General features: G+C 43.8%; 1 protein-coding gene across 1 annotated transcript in view; it reads left to right on the plus strand.

Annotated features, from left to right (window-relative positions):
- The first annotated feature begins 1,541 nt into the window (after positions 1-1,541).
- LOC142281448 (cell surface glycoprotein CD200 receptor 1-A-like) overlaps positions 1,542-24,962 on the plus strand; it is a 51,740-nt gene continuing 28,319 nt past the window's right edge. The window contains exons 1-2 of the mRNA XM_075332856.1: positions 1,542-1,733; positions 19,611-19,868. Of these exons, the coding sequence (XP_075188971.1) occupies positions 1,610-1,733; positions 19,611-19,868 (382 nt within the window). The 5' untranslated portion in view covers positions 1,542-1,609. The remainder of the gene's footprint in view (positions 1,734-19,610; positions 19,869-24,962) is intronic.

Below are 24,962 nucleotides of genomic sequence, written 5' to 3' on the forward strand. Positions count from 1 at the left end.
GGCAGTGGCCCAGGATAGGGGTCATTACTACACAATGAAGTGGGGCACCTTGTATGTCTTTATAGGATTTAGAATGCTAGAATGGGCCATACATCTGACCAACATGTGAGGGGGTTGCCAGGCTAAAACTTTGCACTGAGGCCCATCAGACTCTTGTTACACCACTGCCAATGATTCAGGATTTTTCTGTTTGTTTTGTTTTTTTTGTTTTTTTTGGGTATGTTTCACTAATGGCATGTTTGATTTTAGAAATTGTTCACAAGGTAAACCTTTACTTTAAGGCCAGGTTCACAGATTGCATTACCATTACTCTATTGAACCCACGTATGGTACAAATTCACAACAGAATCCAAAATTAAATCCGCATTTAAATTTCATTGAAGATTTTTTATTTAGGAGAATGTAGCCACCAATTTCACTTATTACACTGCAATAAATGCTATTTCATCTACTTACAGTGAGGGTATAAACCAGGACTGATCACATATTACCACTTCTAGTTGATTTTGTGGGTCAAAACGTTCTCTACTTGTGAATAAGCGGAGTCGTAGAAATAAAGGCCCCGTTACACGGGATGATATATCGGGCGATCTCATTAGCGACGTGACACGCCCAGATCGTATTTCCGATTTGCCGAGATCGCTCATAGGTCGTTTATTTGCTGTCACATGTAACGATCTCAAAAACGACGCATCAGCGATCAACGATAAATTGTTTGACCCAGGCGGTTGTTTGACTGTTGTTCGTCGTTGGCAGGGTATCAAACGTAGCAATATGTCGGCTGCGTCCCCAAAAGCAAACAATTTTTTAAAAATGAACGACGTGTCAACGATACACGATTTTCACCCTATTTGCGATCGTTCAGAGTCGCTCGTAGGTGTCACACGCAACGACGTCGCGAACGATGCCGGATGTGTGACACGGAATCCGTTACCCCGACGACATATCGCCTGATATATCGTAGCGTGTGACGCCGCCTTTAGTCTTCACAGATTAGATGATCAACATGTTATAAAAGAAAAAAAATGTTTAATAAGCAGACATTAGTAAAACAGGACTTAAATAATACTGCCATACAGCGCTGAGATAATAATGACATTCAGTACTTTTGAAAAGACACTATACAGAGATCAAATAATACTGCCATTCATTGCCCAGATAGTACTGCCATAGATTCCTGACGTTATACTGCCTGTATAATGCGCACATAGCTACACCCAGAACTGGACAGAGCCCAGATAACTGCAGCACACACAGCTCAGACAATGCTGTACAGCATCTACCTGGTCTTATATAAAGCACACATAGGGATGACCATTTCCCCACCTGCCATAACTAACTTTGGTCTGTGTAATAATGTACATTGGATTGTTCTGATCAGACTCCGGTAATAATAATTCAATACATTTGTATTCACCTTCTTCTTTCTCTTTCAGATGTGGTGAGGGTTAGAAGAGGTCTACCAGCTGTTCTGCAGTGTGGGGCTGATCCTGGAGACACATTACTATCCGTTACATGGAAGCTTCATCTATATAATTCATCCTGTGTAATATCCTATAAGATAGAGGAAGATAATACAACAAAGTCACACAGCTCCTGCAGCCCCAGGATGAGAAGTGACAACTTATCACTGACCATCAGTAACACTGACATATCTGATGAAGGGAGGTACAACTGTGAAGTGGCAAATGATAAGGACACAATTACCAGATACTTCTTACTAAAAGTATTAGGTGAGTAATGAGTTTAATCTATTATACAAGCTTGATTGTGCTTCTGTTAAATAGTGATGAGGGAACCCATGGATTTTTGGGTTCACTAAACCAACACGGACTAAAAAACAAAATTGGGTTTGGCAGCCAAACTTCACCCTGAACTTGACCCTGGTCGCGAACCCCATATAAGTCTAAGAGACTGGACCTTATGTGTTATAAAATTGTGTTAGTAAAGGCTAGGGGGCTGAAAAAGAAGGAATTAAGCAGGGCAGTTATACTTACTGACCTTCCCCACAGGTGTAACACTGCTTCTGGGTCCGATCATTAGCTCTCATACATATTCACTGCTTTCCCCACCCACCATCTGTCCCGGCATCTGTGATTGGTTGGAGTCAGACCACGCCCGCACCCTCTGTGATAGCATCTGTGATTGCTTGGAATCACTTAGGGGTACTTTGCATACTACGACATCGCAAGCCGATGCTGCGATGCCGAGCGCGATAGTCCCCGCCCCCGTCGCAGCAGCGGTATCTTGTGATTGCTGGCGTAGCGAACATTATCGCTATGCCAGCTTCACATGCAGTCACCTGCCGTGTGACGTCGCTCTGGCCGGCGACCCGCCTCCTTCCTAAGGGGGCGGGTCGTGTGGCGTCACAGCGACGTCACTCGGCAGACGGCCAATAGCAGCGGAGGGGCGGAGATGAGTGGGACGTAAACATCCCACCCACCTCCTTCCTTCCGCATTGCAGCCGGGACGCAGGTAGGAGATGTTCCTCGCTCCTGCAGCTTCACACACAGCGATGTGTGCTACCGCAGGAACGAGGAACAACATCGTACCGTCGCTGCACCGCCATTATGGAAATGTCGGACCCTACACCGATGATACGATAACGACGCTTTTGCGCTCGTTAATCGTATCAAAAAGCCTTTACACACTACGATGTCGCCTGCAACGCCGGATGTGCGTCACTTTCAATTTGACCCCACCGACATCGCACCTGCGATGTCGTAGTGTGCAAAGTGCCCCTTACGCTGTCTGCATCCTTATAGTGGTGTAAAAATAAGTAAGGAAATTTAAATAAATGACATAGGGTCCCCCATATATTGCAGAGAAAGCAGACGGCTATCGGCTGCAGCTCCATGCTGTGTACATTAACTTGGCTGTGTATCAAAATATGAGGGATCCCATGAGGCTTTTTAAAAAGTAAATGAAATAAATAATTTTACAAAATGACATGCGGTCCCCCCAATTTTTATACCCAACCATGATAAAGCCGACAGCTGGAGGCTGGTATTCTCAGGCTGGGTAGGCCCATATTTATTGGGCTTCCCAACCTAAAAATTGCAGCCAGCAGCTGTCCCAAATTGTCACATCCATTAAGCCCCCCAGGATTAGTAAAGGGAGGGGTGAGACGCCCCCCCATTGCTAACTGGAAAATAAAAAAATAAACAGAAAACACACAAAAAAATAGTTTATTTAAAAAAAAAAAAAAATAACACCATTTTTCTCCAATTTATTAACTCCCAAAACACCCAGGTCTCACGTAATCCACACAACACACTGACGAGCCACAGCTGTGAGCAGTGACTTTACTGAGTTTGATGCCATTTTTTGCCAGGAGATACATATGTGGTGCAGGAATTTGGTGTATAAATTCGAGCTATATGAAAAAAAGGGGGGGGGGTTTGTGTAACTAATCATATAACCCTTTTAAAATTAAAATTTTATTGATACTTATTAAAATCCACAACCTTTGTGCAAATAAATTATAAAGAAAAAGAGGGAAGAAGGTAAGATGCTTACCCTTTACAATGACCCTCCCTCCTGTCCACTACCTACCGCGGGGGTCGGCACCCTGATAGCTACGAAAATGGCGCCCCCACTCTACGGTGGCTGACCCTGTGATATCCCTACGAAAACCCTCAAATAGGTGGTGAAAAGCAGATGAAGTCAAGGGTCATATACAGGGTACACTCATTCTTCAGTGGACAGAAAGATTGGGACAACTACACATGAACACCAGGTTCAGACCACCTCCAATGTCATTGGTGAACCCGGGGTAATAATACAGACCACAGATATCAAATACACTAAATGTATAGTCCTATATGACCCCAAGAAACAATGCCAGTAGCAGGTGCATGCATTAAATGGTCAAAATTACCCCTTGGTATGCACAATAATGAGCATAAATGCGCTTAGTGTAATAAGGTGTACAAATTTAAGACCACACCCTGGCCTCCAATGCTGACTATTACAGACGGCCAGTTTGCTCCTGTACGAAATATATCAGCGCATACCAAGTGCAGCTGCCTAAGAACAGCCAAAAATATAATCATTGAGGTTAGTCAAAAAATGAAACACTTATCGTGTGAGAAGGGTTCATGTGTAGGTCCCAGAATTGCCCCGGTTCTGCCTCTACGCGTTTCTCCGGACACGGATCATCAGGAGGCTTGATACAAGGCTTGCCAACCGGTTTCAGGACAGCATGATGTCAGGATAAGGGGGGAGAACCGATGCACTTAAAAGTTCTGCTTTTAAACCTTGCCGGTAGTGGGCCACCCCCATCCTCAGCCAATCAGCCCATCCCCTATCCCCCCGCCCAGGCACGCCCCCCCACCACGGCAAGTCAGGCCCTCGTGATGTAATGTTAAAATAAGATCCCTTGTCAGGTGTCAAAATCCCTTCAGCAATGTATACAGTAGAGGTGCCTATAAGGGCGCATGATTACCGCACCGGTGACCACATGTTTTGTCCCGTTCACATACCTTCTATTTTAAAATCATATTCGATAGCTAGATGCTTCCGGGAACGCCCCCCCGATGCGTTCCATAGTGTGACGCCGCTTGCGTTCCACACTCGGAGCGCCAGGCGGAAACGGAAGTGACGTCAACGACCGGTGACCGGAAGTGACGTCACACGGGTACATGCGGCCGAAAACGTGGGCGGGGAACAACATGAACAGGCCCGCCCCATGGTAGATGTCATCCCTCGACCACTCCCACGGTGGGACGCTAGTTATAACTTATCAGTGGGGAAGTGGGGGAACGATATATTACCCCCAGAATCTAGCGAGCATCCTTTACTCCTAATGTATAAGTTAATATATGATCCTGTTTCAACCTGGGGACATTCTGTACAAACATTTATGTTATACTTATAACAACCCAGGTATCACATTGGTGAATGTGTGATATAACATCACACCCCCAAATTTACATCAAGAGAGCACCATAAGACAAGAAGGGATCTCTAGGGAAAAGGGACAGGCAGACGGGATTGAGGAACATGCCGAAAACGGAAGGGGGAGGGGAAGGGGGGGGGGAGGGAAACAGGCAGATGGGTAGAGTACCCACTCCAGCATCAATCTGGATCTCTTTCACATATAAAACATGTGTGTTACGTAAATAATACCTCCCTATAACGGGATTCAGGCCAGCCAACTCCAGGAACCCCTAGAATCAACCCCAGGAATCAGAGAAAGCAGGCGTATGAAATCTGCTCGTTCAAACCTCCAGGCTGTACAGACTCCATTCTAAAGATCCATTCGCACTCCTTTCTCAACAGAGTCTTATCATGATCACCACCTCTGGGATTGCTCTTCACCACCTCCAATACCTGAAATTTTACTTCATGGATATTACCCCCATGCCGAGAGTTCATGTGTCTCCCCAGGGGGGTGTCCCGTTTGTTCCGTATATCGCCAAGGTGCTCTCCAACCCTCCTTCGTAACTCCCTCTTTGTTTTGCCCACATAATCCATGGGACAAGAACACGTGGCCACATATACCAGTCCCATCGTTTTGCAGTTAGCAAAAGACCTTAGGAAGAATTCTCTCCCATTTTTTGAGCTTCTGGCGGACTTCGCAGGTCTCATGGAGTTACAATATGAACAGTCTCCACATCTGTAAAAACCACAAATACCTCTATCTAACCACGTACCGGGGGATTTTGGTCTGGTGTAACAACTGTGGACCAATCTGTCCCTAAGGGACCTCCCTTTCCTGTATGTGATGCTCGGTCTTTGTGAGATCATGTGCTTTACATCGAGGTCCAGAGTAAGAATATCCCAATGTTTAAAAAGCACTCTGCGAACCCGCTCGCTCTGGCAATCAAATGTGCCAATCAATCTAGTGATATCTTCCTCCTCTTTCCTTTTTCTACCACACCCATGTAAAAGTACCGTCCTATCCTGCTTTTCAGCATGGTCCCTAGCCTGATCTAATACTTTACGGGGGTAGCCTCTATCTACAAAACGTCTGGTCATATCCCTCGCCTGAGACTGATACGTCTCCATAGTTGAGCAATTTCGTCTCAGCCGAAGGTATTGACCTTTGGGAATGCCATTCCTTAATGGGAGAGGGTGATGACTATCCCACCTCAATAGATTATTAGTTGAAGTGGGTTTGCGATAAGTGCTGGTGGAGAGGACTCCGTCTGGCTCTTTTTTGATAACCACATCCAAAAAGGGCAGTTCTTTTGTATCTGCCTCAAAGGTAAAACGAAGATTTAATTCATTAATGTTGAGCAACTCAACAAACCTCACAAATGACGTACTGGACCCTGACCATAAGACAAAAACGTCATCTATATATCTTGACCACAACAAAATCTGTGGCTGCCACCAGTGGTCCCCATCCATAAAGACTACGGTTTCTTCCCACCAGCCCAGGAAGAGGTTAGCATACGAGGGAGCACAGGGGCTCCCCATAGCTGTCCCCCTGAGCTGGTGGAAGTACTTACCGTCGAATTTAAAGAGGTTATGATGTAATAAGAAATCCAGTAACTCCAACAGGAATCGATTGTGATCCCGGTGTTCCCTAGTTCTTGTATTAAGATAATATTCAATTGCTTTTAATCCCAAAGTGTGAGGTATGCTGCTATATAAAGCCTCCACATCAATTGAAGCCAGAAGGACGTCCTCTCCCACCATGATGCCATCCAGCTTCCCTAACAGGTCGGCTGTGTCACGTGTGTATGATGGAAGCGAGGTGACAAAGGGACGCAAGACCTCATCAATGTAGATGCCACTGTTTTGCGTAAATGAATCCACACCCGATACAATGGGACGGCCCTTCAACAACTCCAGTCCCTTATGAACCTTGGGCAAGGTATAAAAGGTTGGCATGACTGGGCAAACGGGTTTCAAGAACTCAAATTCATTGTTACTCAACAGGCCACTAATCCTTGCTTCCTCAAGTATCGTAAGTAGGGATGTCTTATAATCTTCCAGAGGATTGGAGGTGAGTACTTCATAAGTATGTCTATCTTTCAATACACGATGGCACATCTCAAGATACTTATCATGGCTCAAAATCACAAGGTTCCCACCCTTATCAGAGGGTTTTATTATTATATTCTCATTTTTTTCCAGATCTTGTAATGCCAAAAATTCATCATCAGCAAGGTTACGATCAACACCATCATTTCTACGGGGGATTTTTTTGAGGTCCCTCTCTACAAGGTTCAAAAACAAATCGATGTTAGTGGTATCACCCTGTGGGGGCATCCTCACACTTTTGGCTTTTAGCTTAGTGAAGGGGCCGCGTCCATTACTGTTAGCAATGTCCTGTTCTTGAAGGAGTCCCATGAGAGACTGAAATCCCTCTATGTCATCATCAGACAATCCCAACCTCCTACAGCTCTCTCTATCATTTTTAAGGAAGAATTTTCTCCATTTTAATTTTCTCCCAAAGAGCTGTAAGTCTTTAACCCAATGAAAGCAATTATAATCATTCGTGGGTACGAAAGAAAGACCCTTTCTTAAGATGTTATACTGCTTCTCATTGGGAATAAAGTTGGATAAATTAATAATTTGACTCCTATTTAGCCCTCCACCTTGTGTTAGCTCAGCCATTAGTTCACCCGGTTCCTTAGATGGTAGGCCCGGGAGACTCCCTGCTCTAAAAAAGATGGTGTCTTTGTTCCACCTGATACTGCAGAAGTGGATGCATATACACATCCAGATTCCTGTCCAAAAGATCTCGTATTTATGGGATCTCTTGTGGGATAGAGATTCTTTCCCCCGCGTCTCCATCTTCTATTCTGCCGTCTACCTCTATTGTTAAACCGGGCTTCACCTCCAACCCTTTCGGTATCCGATACCTCCTGATCCGAAGAGGAGATGTCAGTATCCCTCTGGGCTGGACTCACAAAATTATAAGCCTGGTTCGTGGAGAACTCTCTAAGATCCCTCTGGAACTGCAGATGCTTCCTTTCCTTGATGTAACCTTGATATTTCTCTACAGAGACCTGTAGGGCACTCTCCCTCTTGTTAAAATCAGGATCTGATTTGAATTTGAGAATGCTCTCTATGTCCAAGTTTAATTTGGTGGTGGCTTGTTCCAAAAGTGTCCTCTCCTCCTGTATCAGCAATGTCATGAATCTAAGGGAGGACTCTATGGATTCTTTCTGCCACGCTTCCAAAAGCTTAGAGCTTGAGGTACGGGGGGATGGATGAAGATTAATTCTCAAGCCTTTGGGAACAATTCTGTTCTTGAGGTAGTTTTCAAGAGCCTTAGTCTCCCACCAAGATTTCGTGTACTCTTTGTAAGATGAGTACAAATCACCAAATTTGGTTTTGAGGGAGGTGACACCAACCCCACCTTCAGGAGTTTCCTTGGTACAGAACGCCTGATTTGCGTCCTCAACCCAGGAGTTAATATCAATGGGACCTGTCAGAAATCTGGCCATACTCATAAACTATATGAAAAAAAGGGGGGGGTTTTGTGTAACTAATCATATAACCCTTTTAAAATTTAAATTTTATTGATACTTATTAAAATCCACAACCTTTGTGCAAATAAATTATAAAGAAAAAGAGGGAAGAAGGTAAGATGCTTACCCTTTACAATGACCCTCCCTCCTGTCCACTACCTACCGCGGGGGTCGGCACCCTGATAGCTACGAAAATGGCGCCCCCACTCTACGGTGGCTGACCCTGTGATATCCCTACGAAAACCCTCAAATAGGTGGTGAAAAGCAGATGAAGTCAAGGGTCATATACAGGGTACATTCATTCTTCAGTGGACAGAAAGATTGGGACAACTACACATGAACACCAGGTTCAGACCACCTCCAATGTCATTGGTGAACCCGGGGTAATAATACAGACCACAGATATCAAATACACTAAATGTATAGTCCTATATGACCCCAAGAAACAATGCCAGTAGCAGGTGCATGCATTAAATGGCCAAAATTACCCCTTGGTATGCACAATAATGAGCATAAATGCGCTTAGTGTAATAAGGTGTACAAATTTAAGACCACACCCTGGCCTCCAATGCTGACTATTACAGACGGCCAGTTTGCTCCTGTACGAAATATATCAGCGCATACCAAGTGCAGCTGCCTAAGAACAGCCAAAAATATAATCATTGAGGTTAGTCAAAAAATGAAACACTTATCGTGTGAGAAGGGTTCATGTGTAGGTCCCAGAATTGCCCCGGTTCTGCCTCTACGCGTTTCTCCGGACACGGATCATCAGGAGGCTTGATACAAGGCTTGCCAACCGGTTTCAGGACAGCATGATGTCAGGATAAGGGGGGAGAACCGATGCACTTAGTTCTCCTTTTAAACCTTGCCGGTAGTGGGCCGCCCCTATCCTCAGCCAATCAGCCCATCCCCTATCCCCCCGCCCAGGCACGCCCCCCCACCACGGCAAGTCAGGCCCTCGTGATGTAATGTTAAAATAAGATCCCTTGTCAGGTGTCAAAATCCCTTCAGCAATGTATACAGTAGAGGTGCCTATAAGGGCGCATGATTACCGCACCGGTGACCACATGTTTTGTCCCGTTCACATACCTTCTATTTTAAAATCATATTCGATAGTTAGATGCTTCCGGGAACGCCCCCCGATGCGTTCCATAGTGTGACGCCGCTTGCGTTCCACACTCGGAGCGCCAGGCGGAAACGGAAGTGACGTCAACGACCGGTGACCGGAAGTGACGTCACACGGGTACATGCGGCCGAAAACGTGGGCGGGGAACAACATGAACAGGCCCGCCCCATGGTAGATGTCATCCCTCGACCACTCCCACGGTGGGACGCTAGTTATAACTTATCAGTGGGGAAGTGGGGGAACGATATATTACCCCCAGAATCTAGCGAGCATCCTTTACTCCTAATGTATAAGTTGATATATGATCCTGTTTCAACCTGGGGACATTCTGTACAAACATTTATGTTATACTTATAACAACCCAGGTATCACATTGGTGAATGTGTGATATAACATCACACCCCCAAATTTACATCAAGAGAGCACCATAAGACAAGAAGGGATCTCTAGGGAAAAGGGACAGGCAGACGGGATTGAGGAACATGCCGAAAACAGAAGGGGGGGGGGGGAGGGGGGACCTCTACTGTATACATTGCTGAAGGGATTTTGACACCTGACAAGGGATCTTATTTTAACATTACATCACGAGGGCCTGACTTGCCGTGGTGGGGGGGGCGTGCCTGGGCGGGGGGATAGGGGATGGGCTGATTGGCTGATGATGGGGGCGGCCCACTACCGGCAAGGTTTAAAAGGAGAACTAAGTGCATCGGTTCTCCCCCCTTATCCTGACATCATGCTGTCCTGAAACCGGTTGGCAAGCCTTGTATCAAGCCTCCTGATGATCCGTGTCCGGAGAAACGCGTAGAGGCAGAATCGGGGCAATTCTGGGACCTACACATGAACCCTTCTCACACGATAAGTGTTTCATTTTTTGACTAACCTCAATGATTATATTTTTGGCTGTTCTTAGGCAGCTGCACTTGGTATGCGCTGATATATTTCGTACAGGAGCAAACTGGCCGTCTGTAATAGTCAGCATTGGAGGCCAGGGTGTGGTCTTAAATTTGTACACCTTATTACACTAAGCGCATTTATGCTCATTATTGTGCATACCAAGGGGTAATTTTGGCCATTTAATGCATGCACCTGCTACTGGCATTGTTTCTTGGGGTCATATAGGACTATACATTTAGTGTATTTGATATCTGTGGTCTGTATTATTACCCCGGGTTCACCAATGACATTGGAGGTGGTCTGAACCTTGTGTTCATGTGTAGTTGTCCCAATCTTTCTGTCCACTGAAGAATGAGTGTATATGACCCTTGACTTCATCTGCTTTTCACCACCTATTTGAGGGTTTTCGTAGGGATATCACAGGGTCAGCCACCGTAGAGTGGGGGCGCCATTTTCGTAGCTATCAGGGTGCCGACCCCCGCGGTAGGTAGTGGACAGGAGGGAGGGTCATTGTAAAGGGTAAGCATCTTACCTTCTTCCCTCTTTTTCTTTATAATTTATTTGCACAAAGGTTGTGGATTTTAATAAGTATCAATAAAATTTAAATTTTAAAAGGGTTATATGATTAGTTACACAAACCCCCCCCCTTTTTTTCATGTAGTTTATGAGTATGGCCAGCTTTCTGACAGGTCCCATTGATATTAACTCCTGGGTTGAGGACGCAAATCAGGCGTTCTGTACCAAGGAAACTCCTGAAGGTGGGGTTGGTGTCACCTCCCTCAAAACCAAATTTGGTGATTTGTACTCATCTTACAAAGAGTACACGAAATCTTGGTGGGAGACTAAGGCTCTTGAAAACTACCTCAAGAACAGAATTGTTCCCAAAGGCTTGAGAATTAATCTTCATCCATCCCCCCGTACCTCAAGCTCTAAGCTTTTGGAAGCGTGGCAGAAAGAATCCATAGAGTCCTCCCTTAGATTCATGACATTGCTGGTACAGGAGGAGAGGACACTTTTGGAACAAGCCACCACCAAATTAAACTTGGACATAGAGAGCTGTAGGAGGTTGGGATTGTCTGATGATGACATAGAGGGATTTCGGTCTCTCATGGGACTCCTTCAAGAACAGGACATTGCTAACAGTAATGGACGCGGCCCCTTCACTAAGCTAAAAGCCAAAAGTGTGAGGATGCCCCCACAGGGTGATACCACTAACATCGATTTGTTTTTGAACCTTGTAGAGAGGGACCTCAAAAAAATCCCCCGTAGAAATGATGGTGTTGATCGTAACCTTGCTGATGATGAATTTTTGGCATTACAAGATCTGGAAAAAAATGAGAATATAATAATAAAACCCTCTGATAAGGGTGGGAACCTTGTGATTTTGAGCCATGATAAGTATCTTGAGATGTGCCATCGTGTATTGAAAGATAGACATACTTATGAAGTACTCACCTCCAATCCTCTGGAAGATTATAAGACATCCCTACTTACGATACTTGAGGAAGCAAGGATTAGTGGCCTGTTGAGTAACAATGAATTTGAGTTCTTGAAACCCGTTTGCCCAGTCATGCCAACCTTTTATACCATGCCCAAGGTTCATAAGGGACTGGAGTTGTTGAAGGGCCGTCCCATTGTATCGGGTGTGGATTCATTTACGCAAAACAGTGGCATCTACATTGATGAGGTCTTGCGTCCCTTTGTCACCTCGCTTCCATCATACACACGTGACACAGCCGACCTGTTAGGGAAGCTGGATGGCATCATGGTGGGAGAGGACGTCCTTCTGGCTTCAATTGATGTGGAGGCTTTATATAGCAGCATACCTCACACTTTGGGATTAAAAGCAATTGAATATTATCTTAATACAAGAACTATTGAACACCGGGATCACAATCGATTCCTGTTGGAGTTACTGGATTTCTTATTACATCATAACCTCTTTAAATTCGACGGTAAGTACTTCCACCAGCTCAGGGGGACAGCTATGGGGAGCCCCTGTGCTCCCTCGTATGCTAACCTCTTCCTGGGCTGGTGGGAAGAAACCGTCGTCTTTATGGATGGGGACCACTGGTGGCAGCCACAGATTTTGTTGTGGTCAAGATATATAGATGACGTTTTTGTCTTATTGTCAGGGTCCAGTACGTCATTTGTGAGGTTTGTTGAGTTGCTCAACATTAATGAATTAAATCTTCGTTTTACCTTTGAGGCAGATACAAAAGAACTGCCCTTTTTGGATGTGGTTATCAAAAAAGAGCCAGACGGAGTCCTCTCCACCAGCACTTATCGCAAACCCACTTCAACTAATAATCTATTGAGGTGGAATAGTCATCACCCTCTCCCATTAAGGAATGGCATTCCCAAAGGTCAATACCTTCGGCTGAGACGAAATTGCTCAACCATGGAGACGTATCAGTCTCAGGCGAGGGATATGACCAGACGTTTTGTAGATAGAGGCTACCCCCGTAAAGTATTAGATCAGGCTAGGGACCATGCTGAAAAGCAGGATAGGACGGTACTTTTACATGGGTGTGGTAGAAAAAGGAAAGAGGAGGAAGATATCACTAGATTGATTGGCACATTTGATTGCCAGAGCGAGCGGGTTCGCAGAGTGCTTTTTAAACATTGGGATATTCTTACTCTGGACCCCGATGTAAAGCACATGATCTCACAAAGACCGAGCATCACATACAGGAAAGGGAGGTCCCTTAGGGACAGATTGGTCCACAGTTGTTACACCAGACCAAAATCCCCCGGTACGTGGTTAGATAGAGGTATTTGTGGTTTTTACAGATGTGGAGACTGTTCATATTGTAACTCCATGAGACCTGCGAAGTCCGCCAGAAGCTCAAAAAATGGGAGAGAATTCTTCCTAAGGTCTTTTGCTAACTGCAAAACGATGGGACTGGTATATGTGGCCACGTGTTCTTGTCCCATGGATTATGTGGGCAAAACAAAGAGGGAGTTACGAAGGAGGGTTGGAGAGCACCTTGGCGATATACGGAACAAACGGGACACCCCCCTGGGGAGGCACATGAACTCTCGGCATGGGGGTAATATCCATGAAGTAAAATTTCAGGTATTGGAGGTGGTGAAGAGCAATCCCAGAGGTGGTGATCATGATAAGACTCTGTTGAGAAAGGAGTGCGAATGGATCTTTAGAATGGAGTCTGTACAGCCTGGAGGTTTGAACGAGCAGATTTCATACGCCTGCTTTCTCTGATTCCTGGGGTTGATTCTAGGGGTTCCTGGAGTTGGCTGGCCTGAATCCCGTTATAGGGAGGTATTATTTACGTAACACACATGTTTTATATGTGAAAGAGATCCAGATTGATGCTGGAGTGGGTACTCTACCCATCTGCCTGTTTCCCTCCCCCCCCCCTTCCCCTCCCCCTTCCGTTTTCGGCATGTTCCTCAATCCCGTCTGCCTGTCCCTTTTCCCTAGAGATCCCTTCTTGTCTTATGGTGCTCTCTTGATGTAAATTTGGGGGTGTGATGTTATATCACACATTCACCAATGTGATACCTGGGTTGTTATAAGTATAACATAAATGTTTGTACAGAATGTCCCCAGGTTGAAACAGGATCATATATTAACTTATACATTAGGAGTAAAGGATGCTCGCTAGATTCTGGGGGTAATATATCGTTCCCCCACTTCCCCACTGATAAGTTATAACTAGCGTCCCACCGTGGGAGTGGTCGAGGGATGACATCTACCATGGGGCGGGCCTGTTCATGTTGTTCCCCGCCCACGTTTACGGCCGCATGTACCCGTGTGACGTCACTTCCGGTCACCGGTCGTTGACGTCACTTCCGTTTCCGCCTGGCGCTCCGAGTGTGGAACGCAAGCGGCGTCACACTATGGAACGCATCGGGGGGCGTTCCCGGAAGCACCTAGCTATCGAATATGATTTTAAAATAGAAGGTATGTGAACGGGACAAAACATGTGGTCACCGGTGCGGTAATCATGCGCCCTTATAGGCACCTCTACTGTATACATTGCTGAAGGGATTTTGACACCTGACAAGGGATCTTATTTTAACATTACATCACGAGGGCCTGACTTGCCGTGGTGGGGGGGCGTGCCTGGGTGGGGGGATAGGGGATGGGCTGATTGGCTGAGGATGGGGGCGGCCCACTACCGGCAAGGTTTAAAAGGAGAACTAAGTGCATCGGTTCTCCCCCCTTATCCTGACATCATGCTGTCCTGAAACCGGTTGACAAGCCTTGTATCAAGCCTCCTGATGATCCGTGTCCGGAGAAACGCGTAGAGGCAGAACCGGGGCAATTCTGGGACCTACACATGAACCCTTCTCACACGATAAGTGTTTCATTTTTTGACTAACCTCAATGATTATATTTTTGGCTGTTCTTAGGCAGCTGCACTTGGTATGCGCTGATATATTTCGTACAGGAGCAAACTGGCCGTCTGTAATAGTCAGCATTGGAGGCCAGGGTGTGGTCTTAAATTTGTACACCTTATTACACTAAGCGCATTTATGCTCATTATTGTGCATACCAAGGGGTAATTTTGGCCATTTAATGCATGCACCTGCTACTGGCATTGTTTCTTGGGGTCATATAGGACTATACATTTAGTGTATTTGATATCTGTGGTCTGTATTATTACCCCGGGTTCACCAATGACATTGGAGGTGGTCTGAACCTGGTGTTCATGTGTAGTTGTCCCAATCTTTCTGTCCACTGAAGAATGAGTGTACCCTGTATATGACCCTTGACTTTATCTGCTTTTCACCACCTATTTGAGGGTTTTCGTAGGGATATCACAGGGTCAGCCACCGTAGAGTGGGGGCGCCATTTTCGTAGCTATCAGGGTGCCGACCCCCGCGGTAGGTAGTGGACAGGAGGGAGGGTCATTGTAAAGGGTAAGCATCTTACCTTCTTCCCTCTTTTTCTTTATAATTTATTTGCACAAAGGTTGTGGATTTTAATAAGTATCAATAAAATTTTAATTTTAAAAGGGTTATATGATTAGTTGTATAAATTCGAGCACCAAATATGCGCCTCCTGGCAGAAAACGGTGGTTTAATGCCGTTTCAGTACGGTTTTTGCCATGTGAGGCAAATTTGACGCAGAAATCTGATACAGACATTCTTGCACCAAATCTGCATCTCCTGGCAGTAATCCGCACCTAAATTGCGCTTTTTTGTCAGGAGATGCAGATTTGGTGCTGAAATTTATACACCAAATTCCAGCACAAAATCTGTATCTTCTGCCAAAAAAAGCATCAAAATGCGATGCGGTTTTGATGATGTTTTCTGCTAGGAGATGCAGATTTAGTGCAGAAATGCCTGCACCAGATTTCTCCCCCAAATTTGTATCTCTTTGCAGAAAACTGCAGTTTTGATGCTTTTTCTGAGCGGTTTTCTGCCAGGAGATGCAAATTTGGTGCAGAAATCTGGTGTAGACATTCCTGAACCAAATCTGCATCTCCTGGCAGAAAACCACAGCTAAATTGCATTTTTTCCCAGGAAATGCAGATTTGGTGCTGAAATTTATACACCAAATTCCAGCACCAAATTTGCATCTTCTGGTAAAAAAAATAGGAATCAAAACGCAATGCGATTTTGATGAGGCTTTTTTTGCCTTGAGATGAAGATTTGGTGCTGGTATTTGGTACATAAATTCCATCACCAAACTGCATCTACTGTCAAAAACCTCAAGAGTTTTCTGCCAGGAGATGCAGGTCTCATTGAACTCAATGAGTTCACCTGAGCTTAAGTCACTGAGTTCAATGAGTTCACCTGAGGTGAGTTTACCTGTGGTTATAGATGGGACACCATGGGAACCTCCAGCTGTTACAGCAGGTAAACTCAGTGACATCACAGTTCACAACTATGGCTTAGTCAATGTCTGCCTGAAGTCGCAGTGGGCATTCATGTTCGCTAATGTGCCTGCGCTCTGTGACCTCAGTATGTAGCAGAGGCGGGATCGCTTTGTGATGTCATGGTGTGGATTATGTTGGACATGGGTGTTTTAGGGATTAATAAATTGGAGAAAGATGGTATTTTATTTTTTATTTTTTTTTTTAAAAAAAAGGATTTTCCTGTGTATTTTGTGTTTAATTCTTTTTACTTACAGGATTAGTAATGAGGGGTCTCAAAGACCCCTACCCATTGCTAATCTAGGGTTTAGTGGCAGCTGTCATTTTTGACCAATCACAGCTGTCTCATTAAGCGTGTAAATGCCGGAATTATCTAATGGATGCGACAATTCTGGGAGGCTGTGAGGTACTATTTTTAAGCTGGAGAGTGCCCAATAACCATGGGCCTTCCCAGCCTGAGAATACCAGCCCCCAGCTGTCGTATTTTTCTTAGCTGAGTATCAAAATGGGGGGAGAGGGAGAACCACATGTCATTTTTTTTTTTTAATTATTTATTTAAATAATAAACAAAGCCACATGGAGTCCTAGATATTTTAATACACAACCAAGATAACGCGCACATCTTGGCACTGCAGCCTGTGGTTGTCAGCTTCTTCTGCATTGAGTACCAATATTCAGGGGACCTTATATCATTATATTTATTTTTATACTCCATTAGGGGACCCAAACTGCCTCTATGAGGGCAAACAATTAGAGACGCTGGCAGGTCGGCGGTCTTTCTGCAACCAATCTCAGACACTGTCACAGACAGTGGGTTGGGGGAAGCATTGAATATGTATGAAATGTAATGAGCGGACCCCTAAGCAGTGAGACATCCGTGCTCTCGGAGACTGGTATGTTCTGCTTTAACCATTTTGATTCCTTTTTATATATTTTTTATTATTATCAGGATGATTGAACCCAAACAGGAACTGGACTTACAGGTAAAAGTCTGAGTTTGTTACCGAGGCCCGGACACATGGTGTTCGGTACGAACTCCGAACTTTACAGTTCAGGTTCGCTCATCCCTAAGTTAAGAACACTGCCCCTTAAAGATGTGTTCACTATAAGCAAACATCTTAATTTTTTTTATATGGTCACAGATGGATGATGGAAGGGGTACAAGGTTTTTTCTACATCAATGTATGTCAGGTTTACAGATTGGTTAAGAAAAGTTACATATTTCATGAATTTGTGATCATTCATGATGAAGAAGGAGAACCTGTCACATTCGATAATGCTATTAATCTTTAGATATGAGGTTAATCTTCAAGTTAATAGCATTAGAAAGGTGCCCAGACACAGTACTGAAAGTGGGTTACCCTGGAGAAAATGAACTTTATTACTCCTAGAAGCCGTCGGCTTTCAGTCATGCAGGTGCACCTACAGTCACTGCTTAGTAAACAGTGTAGAAAAACTGTAACCATGCCTGGCACTGGAGCCTACTTGTAACGCCATTACGCGGATGTCTTCGACAAGAAGGAGGCTGAGACACTACCACCACATAGGCCGTATGATCGACCTACCTCCAGGTTCCTCACCTTCCTGTGGCCGAATTTATCCTCTGTCACTGGTGGTGACTCAAGCCATAGACAAAAAAAAAAAACAGCTCACCTGTTAAAGTGCTAGGAATCAAAAACCACAGTGAATTCAATCCAAAAAGAAAAAAGTTCCAGCACTATAAAAGGTTCATTTATAAAAAAGACTCATTTTATTAATCCACTTATAAAATGACTCATGGAGAACAACAGAAAAGAACTATTCCAGTTTACACGTTTCGAGGTATGATTAAGTGGGATGTTCGCCGGGTTCTGCAGCAATTGATGGAGCCAAATTCAAGAAGAACGTATCTGAGCAGACTTCCCTTTCTGGGCTGCATAATCTCAGACACCAGTATGAAGACGGATCTGGAGAAGGTATTGGTAGGTTCTGAAGTGACCTCGGCTAGACAGAGTGAAGGCAAGTCAGTGGTTTCTGGCCTTCGCCAATCACTACTGACCACTCATTGCACTGGGGTCACTCTTCTAAGCTGGCCAGTCATGCCGGACAGAAGAAGACGACCTTCCTACTGGTGGCCAACTCTGCCCAAGCACATTGTGGACTTTATCTCAGTCTGTCCTTTGTGTGTCCACAATAATACGCCTAAGAATCAAACTGATTGGCGGCTAATACCTTTATCTGTGCCGTCCACTGCTTGGAAACACATATCAATGGACTGCATCGCCAACCTGCCTCTGGTTGCTCCATCATCAGGATAATAGTAGACAGGTTCTCTAAAATGGCCCACTTCAATCCATTGTCCATTTTCTTCTGCACCTGTACTCACTGAGCACTTCATCCAGAATATCTCCTGCCTGTACAGCCTACCTCTGATGCTCACCTACCATTAAAGAACCAGCATGCTCTAATTCAGAAGTACCTCTCAGCCTATGGCCTATAGCTGAGAGGCACTAGGTACTTTAGGCATTCTCCCCCTATGGGAAAATGTAAATGTAAATTCATTGAGATATGTTTTTGTTTTTACTTCTATTGCTTTTTTTAATTATGTTCTAATACAAAATGTTTAGCTAAGCAAGGGTTAAGAACATCAATCTTTATATTATATCGATGCTTATTAAGCCTACAATGAATCGGTTGTACAGTTCTTCCAACGTACTGAAGATTCCAATCACATTCAAGTAAATAAATACCAAAAGAAGTATTGCCGTTGAAAAATATTATCAATTCAAAACACCTCCATAGTAACTAATGATTAAAAAGTAGAGCCACCATGTTTGGGATTTCGACAATGATAAGATCCCTTTAAATCTGAATAGAAAAAATGATTTTCATTTCACTGTAATATTGACTGGAAAATTGAGTTGAATACACCTAGGGGCTATAAGATTCTTCAAGTTCATATTACATCTGTGTATGACACTTTGCTAAAATGGACTGATATTTTGATAAGATTTTCCTAATTTTCTTACCACATGCAAATTTTGTATTGTAATTCTCAAATTTATCAATAGTGGTTTTATCTTGAGATTTCCTTACCAAACAATCCATTGGTTTCAGATTTTTTTTGTCCGATTAAATGCATCTTTTAGGACTTTTTCCGATATCCTTTTTCAGCTGATTTTTATGACACATGCAATGAATATCCTTTATTGTTCTTGGAAAAACTTTCTAACCATGGAAAATAATAATAATAATAATAATTACCGATACATGACATTTACACAAATCCTTCCCGTTGTGCCAATGACCAAATATCATTTACTTCTTCAGTTCCGCCGTCTACATTCCTGAAAATAAGCAGTGATGGATCTCCGGAGTGTGGAGCCATTGGTGGGGATCCACCTGCAGAAATCTCCTGGGTCCCACATTCAGATGATATAAACACTACAAAACTGGAAGATCTGGACCGGACGTGGTCAGTGATCAGCACATTCAGTAGAAATAAAATTCATGGGACGTCGGTGACTTGTGTTGTGTCTCATCCAATGTTTGTAAATCCATGGAAACGAAACATTACACTGAGCGGTGGTAAGTGCATAATTTTATATTTATGTATATATTAGTTTCCTAAAATTAGTCACCACAATGGAGAGCTATCAGTATACAGATGTAGATAGAATATATGGAGCACAATGGAAGATGCATGGATTTGTAGGCAATTCACTAATCTTATAAATTCAATTGGTATGTCCATGGCTCTTCTTGAAGAAATTAGAGGCCCCCAGAGTTCTAGAAGAGTTGTCAAATCTGCTAATGCCTTGATGTGTCCAGGAACCTCAAAGAAAACAGCAATTCAGGACGGTAATCTGTGCTTGTCATCAGGTAGTTTGAGCACTCCAAAATTGCGGAGGCCGAGGAGAGGCATGTAAGAAGTTTGAAATAGGTATGACCTGAAAAATAGAGCATGGATAGGGGTAAAAAAAAAAAGAAATGGTGGCACGTAAGGAAAACAAGATTAATGTCCTCTCAGAGGACCATCCATAACAGTTGCAAAGTATATGCTAGCGTAAATGTCTCTAAAGACTCACAACTAGAGGCAAAATACCTACATAGCTGTGACTGCACAGAAAGGAGGATTCTCTGGTGAATACATTAACTCTAATGTTAGACTATTTACAAAGAAAGTTGAATTGAGAAAACAGCAGCCATGTCAGTAGTCCATGACTTCTAGGCCAGAGTCCTGTGACATCACGTTGCAACTGTGGCGCCCCTGAGGCTCTGGTTGCCACAGGGTACTGCACCTCAGTTAAGGTGTGGTACCCATCTCAAATAAGGGGGGGTTAATAATTGGTGTCACCACATTTCACCTTACATACAGTCAGGTGCTTCCCACTGGGGAGGTGTCTTGGGGCAGATGGGGGGTGGCCATCTGGAGTCATGGGACCTTCTAGTCGCTAGGGCAACCGCCGGGGGGCGGACACAACTGGGGGTAGAAGTTGGCGCACCGCACACACACACCTCAGACAAGTCAGGACCATAGTTCTGACAAGACACTTTTGGGACTCTTTGATCTTCACAAGGCCCAGGGCTTGCAATGGGAGCTCAACCCGGGTTCTTAACTGCTAAGGGGGACATCCTACGGAAAGGACACTCTCTCTTTCTCTTTTTAAACACCGGATGTGGCCCCTCACTTGCTTGGGACTGACCAGAGCCCACGATGGCAGAGACTAATACTAATTAAGGGGTGGTATTGGGTGCTCTGATGGCAGATCTCATAGCCTTAAACACAGCTTAGGAATATTGTCATCACACCCACGCCCAAGCCTGCTTGCGCAACTCTGAAGCACCAAAAAAAGCACAGTGTGGAGTGTCAGAGTCTGCAGTCTGAACAGTTTCTGATCCCGCCATGACACTTGGAGAGTTTAGAGCCAAACACTGTTTGACAGTAGGCGTCCCATTGGTTTTAAAATTCTCTCTCTGGACATGAGTCTCCAACAAAATGGGCATGGATTCCAACTCAACACACACTTCATGGGGGCGTAGATGCACCTCTTTCAGGTAATCCTTGCATTGTTAAGGCATAGGCTTTCCCATTTTGGGAGTCAGAATGTTTTTAAAATTGTACCAAAATTAAATCAGAGTACTGGCAAATGCAAGAAGTCTTGCAAACAAAATGAATGAATTGGAGACTCTTATGTCAACCATGGATTATGATGTGGTGGGCATTACGGAAACCTGGCTGGATGAAAGCCATGACTGGGTGACAAACATACAGGGTTATAGTACATTTAGGAAGGACAGGAAAGGCCAAAAAGGTGGTGGGGTGTGTATATTTATTAAATCTAACCTAAAACCTGTGTTGTATGATGACATTGAGGGGAACAGCAACAATGTAGAGTCAGTATGGGTAAATGTACATGGGGAGGGGAATAATGGAAAAATGCTAATTGGAGTTTGCTATAAGCCTCCTAACATACCTGAACAAATAGAGGGTGAAATGCTGGAACAAATTGAAAAGGCAGCTAATAATAATAATCGTGTTCTTATTATGGGGGATTTCAACTATCCAGACATTCAGTGGGACATAGAATCTTCTGGTTCTGCTAAAAGCTGTAAGTTCTTATCTACCATTCAAGACCATTTCCTCTCTCAGATGGTAGGTGAACCGACCAGGGGAGATAATTTGCTAGATCTGGTCCTGTCAAATAGACCGGATACAATTTCAGATCTACAGGTCCGGGAGCACTTGGGCACCAGCGATCATAATATGGTAAGCTTCAACATAATATTCAATAGAACATTTCAAAGGGGGAATGCTAAAACCTGGAATTTTAGGAAAGCTGATTTCAACAAATTAAGGGAAGAGCTTAAATGTGTAGATTGGGACAAAGTCATGGTAACTGGGGATACCGAACATAAATGGGGTAAGTTTAAGGATATACTACTAGAGTCCTGTAAAAAACGTATACCCTCTGGTAATAAAATGTCCAGGAATAAAAAGAAACCACTATGGATAAATAAGACTGTACAAAGTATAATAAAACAAAAACAAAGGGCATTTAAAATCTTAAAGGCTGAGAATACAGAAATAGCATTGCAGGAGTATAAAGATATTAATAGGAAATGTAAAAAAGAAATCAAACAAGCAAAATTAGCTACTGAAAGAAAAATCGCCAATGACATTAAAATAAATCCCAAAATCTTTTATAAATACATTAATGCCAAAAGGAAAACAAAGGATAGTATTGGCCCCTTAAAATATAATAACAAGTTAGTTATAGAGGACAAACAAAAGACTGAGATATTAAATAGGCACTTCTCATCTGTATTCACCAAGGAACTGACTGTACCAGGGATCATTCAACAAGTGAAAAATCAAAGTCCACCACCCGATATAATTAATTTAACACAAGATGAAGTACGCCTATGTCTGAGTAAATTAAACATTGACAAATCCCCAGGGCCAGATGGCATTCATCCACGAATATTGAGGGAATTGAGCTCCGTAATCGACAGACCGCTGTATCTCATCTTTTTAGACTCACTTGTAACAGGGTTGGTGCCTCAGGATTGGAGGATTGCTGATGTGGTACCGATATTTAAGAAAGGTAAGAGGGTAGATCCAGGCAACTACCGTCCAGTAAGCCTGACATCAGTAGTATGCAAAGTTTTTGAGGGCATTTTAAGGGATGACATGCAAAAATATATTGCAGAAAATAATATGATAACTGACAAACAGCATGGATTCATGAAAGATAAGTCGTGTCTAACCAACCTGTTGGGGTTCTATGAGGGGGTAAGTTCAAACCTGGATTTTGGTAATGCAGCTGATGTTATTTATTTGGACTTTGCAAAGGCATTTGATACTGTACCACATAATAGCCTTATACTAAAGCTCCAGAAGCAAGGACTAGGGGACACAATATGCAACTGGGTAAGGAATTGGCTAAAAGATAGGAAACAAAGAGTAGTCATAAATGGTACATTCTCTAAATGGGCTATAGTCAGCAGTGGGGTGCCGCAGGGATCTGTGCTTGGACCGATTCTTTTTACTCTCTTTATTAATGACCTTGTGGATGGGATTGATAGTACAGTGTCAGTCTTTGCCGATGACACCAAACTATGTAGGATATTAAAAACTGACCTGGATAGTACAATATTACAAAAAGATCTGGATAAGATGTCAGAATGGGCAGATACTTGGCAAATGAGATTTAATGTTGATAAATGTAAAGTAATGCACCTAGGACGGAGTAATCCTATAGCTGCGTATACATTAAATGGAAGTAAACTCGGGACTACAGAACAGGAGAAGGACTTGGGTATTCTCATTACAAATAAGCTGAGCAGCAGCACTCAATGTCAAGCAGCAGCTGCAAAAGCAAACAAGATTTTAGGGTGTATAAAAAGAGAGATTAGATCCCGTGATCCCAACGTATTGTTACCCCTCTATAAATCACTTGTAAGGCCACATCTGGAATACGGGATCCAGTTTTGGGCTCCACATTTTAAAAAGGACATTCAGAAGTTAGAGTCAGTTCAAAGGCGGGCAACTAGACTATTACAAGGAATGGAAGGCCTCCTATATGATGACAGGTTGAAAAAGTTAGATATGTTTAGCTTAGAAAAAAGACGTCTCAGAGGAGATCTCATTTATATGTATAAATACATGTGTGGTCAATATAAAGGACTGGCACATGACTTATTTCTTCCAAAGACAATACTAAGGACCAGGGGGCACTCACTGCGAGTGGAAGAAAAGCGATTCCGACACCTAAATAGGAAAGGGTTCTTTACAGTTAGAGCGGTCAGACTGTGGAATGCCGACCACAAGAGGTAGTAATGGCAGATACTATAACAGCTTTTAAAAAAGGGCTGGATGATTTCCTCAGTACACAAAACATTGTTGGTTATAAATGACTTAGTGACTAAATGTAGAACTGGTGGAGGAAGGTTGAACTAGATGGACCTAGGTCTTTTTTCAACCTAAGTAACTATGTAACTATGTAAAAATGACAAACCCAAATAAGCAAAAGAACCAGGCAATAAATAAAGAGCAAGAACTTATCTGGAGTGGATGTGGTGTAGAGCAGGACTAAGCAGGCTAGAGATACAAAGAACAACTGTCATCCGGCAACAGCCTGCAATCAGACCAGGACTTAAATAGGCAGAGAGTTAGGAAAGGAAACACCCACTGCACAACACACCTGGTCTCTATCCAAACCCTTCCTGGCCACCAGAGGGAGCCTCCCAGCAGCCAAGACATAACTAACATTCACAACAGTACCCCCCCTTGAGGAGGGGTCACCGAACCCTCACCCACGCCACCGGGTCGCTCGGGATGAGCATGATGGAAGGCGCGAACCAACCTGTCCGCATGAATGTCAGAAGCCACAACCCAAGAGTTATCCTCCTGCCCATAACCCTTCCATTTCACAAGGTACTGAAGCTGACGCCTACTGCGACGGGAATCCAGAATTTTTTCAACCTCATACTCCAGATCCCCTTGTACTAAAACAGGGTCAGGAGGCGCTGCTGCAGGAACTGCCGGCTCCACATGTTTCTTCAACAAGGACTTATGGAAGACATTGTGAATCTTAAATGACGCAAATGGAAAGATACAGGATTAATAATCTCCGAAATCTTATAAGGTCCAATAAATCTGGGCTTAAATTTAGGAGA

The sequence above is a fragment of the Anomaloglossus baeobatrachus genome, chromosome 2 (genome assembly GCF_048569485.1).
Source record: "Anomaloglossus baeobatrachus isolate aAnoBae1 chromosome 2, aAnoBae1.hap1, whole genome shotgun sequence".
Taxonomy (NCBI): Eukaryota; Metazoa; Chordata; class Amphibia; order Anura; family Aromobatidae; genus Anomaloglossus; species Anomaloglossus baeobatrachus.